At 43.3% G+C, this 8,353-nt stretch overlaps 1 protein-coding gene across 1 annotated transcript; it reads right to left on the minus strand.

Annotated features, from left to right (window-relative positions):
- Nucleotides 1–517: 517 nt before the first annotated feature.
- Nucleotides 518–1,741, minus strand: LOC127332414 (uncharacterized). The gene has a single exon (XM_051358715.2). The coding sequence runs from the start codon at nucleotides 1,452–1,454 to the stop codon at nucleotides 696–698; it is 759 nt and encodes a 252-aa protein (XP_051214675.1). The 5' UTR covers nucleotides 1,455–1,741; the 3' UTR covers nucleotides 518–695.
- Nucleotides 1,742–8,353: the final 6,612 nt, after the last annotated feature.

Raw genomic sequence — 8,353 nt, forward strand, 5'->3', positions numbered from 1 at the left:
CTACTCGGTCAGTTGTGTTGTTCTTTCCCAACTGTTGCCCACAAAGGCGCCCAACTTTGAATATGTTGGAATCATCTTTATCTCTAACTTTTTAAAATACAAACGAATCAAATTTCTCCTACCAGTAATTTAGAGTGCTTTGGTGGGCAAATGTACCCGCGATTTTTTTCAAATAAAGCAGTAGTTGCAGGATTCTACATTTGAACAATGGTGAAAACATCTCGGATTCCTGCAACAATGACAGTAGTACTGTACTATTACTTGGGAAGTTGAGAGTTGCTGAAACAGAGAAAAGACCAAGTACGGTGTACTCGGATATTTGTTGTCAGCTACTCTACTACTAGTGTGTCGCTTTAGTCAATATCAGCCTGCTACGTGCCCCAGATGAGCGCATGTGCCTGCACAGTACGCTCGACATGGACAGCCACTGGTCTCAGAAAGTTCACTGCATCCATGGTAAAAACTGCAAGACTAACTGCTGATCAGCAGTAGATCTCAAGGATTTGGGAACGCCGAATTGCCAAAATGTATATCTATGAATAGATCTTGTTCATCATATAGAGATTATATAGATGCTGGTCGTATCATACACATACGGAGTAGTAGACTATGTACACTTTGATGATGCCTCTAATGGCTGGCTGAAGGAGATGTGGTGGAGCAGATTCACAGGAGCGGACGGACGGGAGGAGCAATCAAGAACCTGGCTGCGGCTTGGCCGGCCGCCGCGCGCTGCTCTCGCCGCGGGGGAGGCCCATCTCCACGTCACGGTCCGCCTGCGGGGGCGTTGGCTGGGCCGTCGCGCCACCGCCGCCGCAGCCGCGTAACCGCCGGAGGGCCGCGACTCTCGCCGCCTCGACCACGGCCGCGACGCCGGCGATGGGCCCCTGCGCAGGCTGCTGCTGCGGAGGCAGTGGAGCCACCGGCCGCCGCGGCGGCGCGACGGCGGCGGCGTCCTGGGATCCGAAGAAGAGCACGTTGGTGGGGAAGTTGGGCGACTCCGGGTCGGCCTCGGGGGCCTGCACGGCGGGCGCCTCGTCGGCGACGGGGCAGCGGCAGAGCGGGCAGGTGGAGTGGGAGCGGAGCCACATGTCGACGCAGTCGACGTGGAAACTATGCCCGCACCGCGGCAGCAGGCGCGCGTCCTCCCCGGCGGCGAGCTCCGTGATGCAGACGGCGCAGTCCGCCGCGGGGTCGCCCGGGGCGACCTCCCTCCGGGGCAGCGCCACGATGGCCGTCTCGTCCAGCCCGCTCCCGTTGCAGGGGCCCCCGAACACGAACCGCGGGCCGCGGCCCCTGCCGTCGGGTCCACCCCCGCCGATGGTGGGCGCGGCGCCGCTGTAGCGCTTGGCGCAGAGGAAAAGGTAGAAGAAGATGACGAAGGTGATGAAGATGGCGGCCGCCGCCGCGAGCATGGTCGCCGCCGCCGCCACGGATGTCCCCGTCACCGACATGGATCCGTCCAAATCGCGTCCGTCCTCCCAAAGATCCTCTTCTTCCGGCAGTCTCGCCGCGTTCTTGGGCTGGAATTGCGGGGATTTAGAGCTTTCTTGCGAGAGATTTCTGAGGAGTGGATTTGAGGTGAAGAGGCGAGAGGAGTGGTACTTGGTGGGTGGTGCATATATATGATGGAGCTGTGGAATTGGAATTGGGCGAAGGGGATAACCAGTGTGGCTTTGCTTAGGTTGGTGGTGAGGTCGATTTAGGTGGGGAAAGTGAGAACAGTGGTGAGTGGTCAATGCGAGGACGGGACCGCTTAATAAAATATCGAAAGGGGATTATGATGGGGTGACGTGTAATCCAGGAATCAGATTGAGAGGAGTTGGTAACCAGTGTTGATTTGGTTCATCTTTGTTGACAGAATGCTTTCAATTCAGAGTCTTCGCAGCTAGCAACCCCGATTTTATATGCTAGTAACATTGTTTACATGTCTCACTTCTTGGTCGATATAAAGCTAACTTATTTTTTGTTGAGATGTTATTGCCTAGTCTTGATGTCCAACTGAAAATAATGTGTAACTACACACTCACATGCAATTTTCATGTGGAAAATTATGGTGCGAATGAATCTAACGTTTCTAGAGTGAACCTAAAACTAACTTAATTTTCAGTTGGCCTATATGACTAGCAAAAAGGGAGGATTATTTACCCATTGTCTTATTTTTCTCTGAATCCCGAGTGCACATGGATTGGATCACTACATTGTGTACTTAGGCATGTCCTATTAAATATAAGAGTCATTCAATTCCAAAAATGACCAAAAAACTGATGCTTTCTTATTATGGACAAGAATATTGCCCAAGTACCAAAAAAGTGATACATGGGTTTAATGAGACATACATTACGCCAAACTCGGTGTTTGATCCCTAATGGATGGGGTACAACTACATCCCTGGCCATCGTACCACATATTGGTTTTTGGGTGGATGCGCAATTATTGTCGTGTTGTTCGGCTCGATCGATAGACTCCAAAGGGGATCGTGTAACTTTATGTCGAGGCGGGTGTCCTGGATGAGTTGGCGTGGCAAATGTGGTCTGCATATGATTGGCATGGGTATAACCTTTGCTACGACTAGTTTGGGTCATGCAATATTGGAGCTTAAGGGCGAGCACATATGGCGATATCAAAATTTTGGAACCTCTAGCGCAATTGAATTCTTGGTGTGTGGACGACGAGGTGGAACATGGACTCTTGCAACCCTTGAGTCTTCACATCCATTGAAGAGTCATAGGTATGCTCCTCCAACTCAGTTGATGTTTCTTCCCTCATGACGTGGGTATGCCATATCAGGTCCTTTTCATTGTCGTCCCTGGTACAGAGCCCAGGAATGAACAGAAGAAAGCCCATGAAAAAATCCAGATGAAGCCGAAGATACTACGTTAGGAAAGCTAAGCCCATATCGGGTGAACCGACGTATAATGAAACTCGACCTCGAGGTGGACTCTGAGACCTAGCCTGCTATATAATGGCTAGGAGGAGCCACTGAGAGGAGGGAGATTCAATTGGACGAGACACTTTGTAACCCTAGTTCGACATAATACAATCTCGGTGATTCGCCTTTGATCATAATTATCATCGGCTACCTAGTTTGGTTGACAGATTTGATGAATATGTTTGGGGCTTTCCATAGAGGATCCTTCTTCCTAAGAAAGAGAACGCAATTCAGATTCAGCAGTATCGGCCCATATGCTTACTTAATGTGAGTTTTAAGATTTTTACGAAGGTTGGGACTAATAGAGTCACCAAGGTAGCGCAGAATATTATTAGGCCAACCCAAACGGCCTTCATGCCTGGACGCCACATCCTTGAAGGGGTGTTGATTCTTCACGAAACTTTACATGAATTACATCATAAAAAATTAGATGGAGTCCTTCTAAAAATTGATTTCGAAAAAGCTTACGATAAGGTGAAATGGCCTTTCTTGCAACAAGCGATGCGCATGAAAGGTTTTGATCCTAAATGGTGTGAGTGGATTAACAATTTTATTAGCAAGGGGAGTGTTGGCATCAAGGTCAACGATGCCATAGGGCATTACTTCCAAACCAGAAAGGGTCTAAGGCAGGGGGATCCTTTATCTCCTATGCTTTTTAATATCGTCGCAGACATGCTAGCCATTCTTATAGCTAGAGCTAAAGAAGATGGTCAGGTTGACGGACTTATACCTCACCTAGTGGATGGGGGTATTTCCATCTTGCAGTATGCGGACGACACAATTATTTTTATGGATCACAATTTGGAGAAGGCTTTAAATATGAAGTTAGTTTTATGTATCTTCGAGCAGCTTTCTGGATTAAAGATCAATTTTCATAAAAGCGAAATTTTCTGTTTTGGTAAGGCCAAAGAAGTTGAAGATCAATATAGGGATCTTTTTGGGTGCGAGGCAGGGTCACTCCCTTTTAGATATCTCGGGATACCTATACATTACAGAAAATTAACAAATGGTGAATGGAAGTCGGTGGAGGATAGGTTTGAAAAGAAGTTAAGTTGTTGGATAGGCAAGCTTCTGTCTTACGGCGATCGTTTAGTTCTCATCAACTCTGTTCTTACTAGTTTACCTATGTTTATGTTGTCTTTCTTTGAAATACCTAAAGGGGTATGTAAAAGGCTGGACTTCTTTAGATCTCGTTTCTTTTGGCAATTTGATAACCACAAAAGGAAGTATAGGCTAACTAAGTGGAGTATTATTTGCCGCCCGAAAGATCAAGGGGGTCTTGGGGTTGAGGTACTTGAGTTAAAGAATAAGTGCTTGCTTAGTAAATGGTTGTTCAAATTGTTAAATGAGGAAGGGGTTTGGCAAGAACTCATTCAAAATAAATACCTACATTCTAAAACGTTGTCCCAGGTTAAAGCCAAACCTAATGACTCACCTTTTTGGAAGGGGTTATTGAAAGTGAAAGATGACTTCTTTTCAAAAGGTTCTTTTGAATTAGGTAATGGGTTGGATACTCGGTTTTGGGAGGATTGTTGGTTAGGGGACAGACCACTTGCTGAACAATATCCCTCTCTATATCGCATTGTGCAACATAAAGATGTGCTAGTTGCTAATGTGCTGCAAGGTTCTCACCTGAATATAGCATTTAGGAGAAATCTTGATGAGTATAAATGGACAAGATGGATGCATTTAGTGGGTCGATTAATTGAAGTAAATTTAACGGACACTAAAGATAATTTTGTTTGGAACTTAACAGCATCAAAGAAGTTTACTGTTAAGTCCATGTATCTTGATTATATGAATGGCCACACGAGGTACCTTCGCAAATATATTTGGAAAATTAAAGTGCCACTGAAAATTAGGATTTTTATGTGGTTTCTTCATAGAAAAGTCATTCTAACAAAGGATAACCTCGCTAGAAGGAATTGGCAGGGCCCTAAGACGTGTTGTTTTTGTGATCAAGATGAAACAATTCAGCATCTTTTCTTCCAATGTCCTTTTGCAAAAGTTATTTGGCGTATTGTGCATATGGCCTTTGGTGTTTCGGCCCCTAAAAATATCACCAATATTTTTGGGAATTGGTTGCAAGGTGTTGACAAGAGAGTGAAGAGTCAGCTGAGAGTTGGCATATCTGCTCTTTTATGGGCCATGTGGCATGTGAGAAATGATCTTACTTTTAACAAAACAAAGAATGTTTCATTTTTGCAGGTTATTGCTCTTGCTACCCACTGGACCCGTTCGTGGTTATGTCTCCAGCCGGTGGCGCAGCGCCAGGACATGGATTTTGGGTGCAACCGTTTGGAGACGGTCGCTCGGGATTTATTCAGCCGGTGCGGCTGGCAGCTTGATCGCCGACTCACTTGCTGATATCTCCAATAAGCTTAGCCATGTCATCTCTCTTTAGTTGGCTGATCCACATTGAGACTTTGTGTGATCCATGATTTGTAATAAGCACTCTTGGTTGTAGGGTCCGTGGCTATATTTTTCAATAATGAAATAAAGGCCGTATGCATCACTTTGATGCAGAGGCTGGGACTTGTTCCCCCTTTCGAAAAAAAAACCTAGTTTGGTTGACCGGTTTGTTGATGCGCCAATGTCATCCTTCCTAGAAAAACCAAACCCATCATCATGAGCATCGACAAGGTTAATGCTTTGTCACCTGATGCATCCATGGGAGAACGGCTAGGTTTGGTGGAGTGGGTTCGTGTGTCTAAGATTGGTGTGTTGAGTTTTTCGCACATGAAGAGATGGGCTTGGGCCCTCGTGTATCGGTTTTGTAAGGACCACCATATTATGCATTGATTTTCATCCGTCTTTAGACCACTAACTAGGAAAAATTATTCATTTTTACTAATAAAATAGGCAATGTTTTTTGTCGCAGTTCAAAAACCTTGATTCATGGAAATACATTGTGACCATGAGTTTGCGCTTTATGTTTTTAGATATGTTAAATGATGCACCCATGGTCATGTACTTGTTTTTATCATTAATCCATGACAATATTGATGGAAAAATTATTGTATTGAGTAGTTGGACATGTTCAATACCATTACTAGTTGGTGTATCCATTGAAGAGCCCCAAGTTTCTAAAAAGGGAAATATTCAATTTATGAAACAAGGAAGCTATTTTTTTATTTTTATAAGTATTAAATGAATTGGGGAACTAGTGGTTGTACTGAATATGGACATGTTCTAGTTTTATTTTCTATTTGCTATGTTCATTGATGAGCCCTAATTTTCTAAAAAAAATGGTTGATTAAATTCACGAAAAAATATTATTTATTTTGGTGATTTACTGATCCTATTCATCCTAGAAAAAAGTCATCCTATCTAATGAGGGCTTTACAATAGAAATGAAGGAGATAACCTCGTCAATGTCAAAATATCATTCTCAATTTTTTTTTAAATAATCTCCACGAGATTTTTCATATTTATCAACCGTTATAGTACATGCGATTAGAACGGTGAATAAAGTATGAACGATTTCACTCCTTTCTAGAGTTTTAAGTCTTACACTTTAAAGCAAAGTTTGTTCGACACTTCTGAGCCAAGGTTCTTCCTTTGGCATGTGCAATCATTTGCCCAGCTGATTTTGTTACTGTTAGGCAGTTTGATAAACTAAGTTGGCTTAGCCATTGTACTGTTTGGGACTGAGGACCAAAAAGTCATTCAACCTCCTTGAAACAATCAGGGGTCACCTAGAGAGGGAGGTGAATATGTGTTCTAAAATAATTACATATTTACCTTGTATAAATACGGTAATAAACTAGTCAGTTACTTTCAAACAGAAATGCTATATGGTAGACTCCAGTAAGTATTGTGCCGATAACTTAAGCTAAAATAGATAAGAACTTAAAAGGAACTAGGAAGCACAAGATAAATAACTAGATTAACAACATATATGATAAACACCGATGAAAGTAGCCAATAAGAAGATAAAGAACTTCAAACACAAAGGGCACAATGTAAAATCACAAGTGAAAGAACTCACATAGAGACATAACCGAGGCACATGAAGACCAACATTTATTTAGATGTTCATTTCCTCGTGAGGAAGCTAATTACCCTTGGAAAGGATGCGCATACCGCCAAGGACACCCATAGATTCCGTTAAAGGCTCTTCTTCTTCTTCAACATCCATCATTAAGTTGGAGCTCAATCACTATGACTAGATTCTTCATCCACTACAGAGCAGGAAGCTCCACAAACACTTCACAATCCCCACAAAACAAGAAGTAAATGCCTCTTCATAAACTCCACAAAGAGGCCACTGAGGCAACAACCACCAACCCATATATGAGGTGATGACCTCTAAGAGTAACATGATCACATACTCTCACTTGGATGAACTAATACGGAGAGCTCAAACTGATGCAACAAATACAATGCAAAAAACACAAGCATATTAAAATACCCATCTCACACAAATCCCACACAATGCAACAAATGCTACGTAGATATGAGATAAGAGAGGATCCATGGAGAATGTAACAAATGACTCTTAGATCTAGATCCTCAAACTTCAGTTCACATAGATGGGAGATTTGGGCGTGGAGAATGCAATAAATGAATCTTAGATCTAGATCCTCAAACTTCAGTTCACATAGATGGGAGATTTGGGCGTGGAGAATGCAATAAATGAATCTTAGATCTAGATCCTCAAACTTCAGTTCACATAGATAGGTGATTTGGGCTTTGGCGAGGAGGAGGAGGAGGAGGGAGCTCAAAATAATGGAGAAATTTGAGATAAAAAAACATTGTCGTGTGGGGAAGAAGTCCCGTTTAATGCCCTGACCACAAAATTTGCATGTTATGACCTTTTTGTGATCCATCAAAACGGTTAGGGTGATGAATTGACCAACCTGGCTAGAGTTGGGCTAGTCCAGAGAGTAATTGGGATTGTCCAGTTCCTTACCTGTGTAGTCAGTCCATAGCTGGCCAAAACTCCCAACACGGACAATGTGATAACTTTCTCACATAAACTTCGGTTTTATGATCATGGGTATCTTTCTAAGATAATAACAAGATTTATATCATAACCCAAATAAGCACAAGATATCAACTAAAAAGGGGGCGTGAAATATGCAAAGAAGAACTCTGCACATGACAGGTTCAAGCTATACATCTGATAGCCCCTCTTGCTAGTACGACTATCAAACCTATAACACAACTTCACACCAAGAACCTTAAGATCCGTCAAACTGGAAATCAGCTAATGCATACCCTAGCCTTGTGCATTCCTAGAAATAGGCTTTCACCCCGCTTTATAAATAAATCCACATGGCCGAATCGATACAAAAACGATGAGGAAACCCCTTATAAAGAAAGCAAATATAAAAATGAAAAACAAGAGTAGATGCACCATGCAAGAAACACCACGAACAACCGACTAGAGGTGACACTGCGCCTCCTTGTGAAACC

Source organism: Lolium perenne, chromosome 4 (genome assembly GCF_019359855.2).
Source record: "Lolium perenne isolate Kyuss_39 chromosome 4, Kyuss_2.0, whole genome shotgun sequence".
Taxonomy (NCBI): domain Eukaryota; kingdom Viridiplantae; phylum Streptophyta; class Magnoliopsida; order Poales; family Poaceae; genus Lolium; species Lolium perenne.

What these genes read in the sequence shown, in the direction of transcription:
- LOC127332414 (XM_051358715.2), bottom strand. Translation starts at nt 1,454, where the DNA reads ATGTCGGTGACGGGGACATCCGTGGCGGCGGCGGCGACCATGCTCGCG.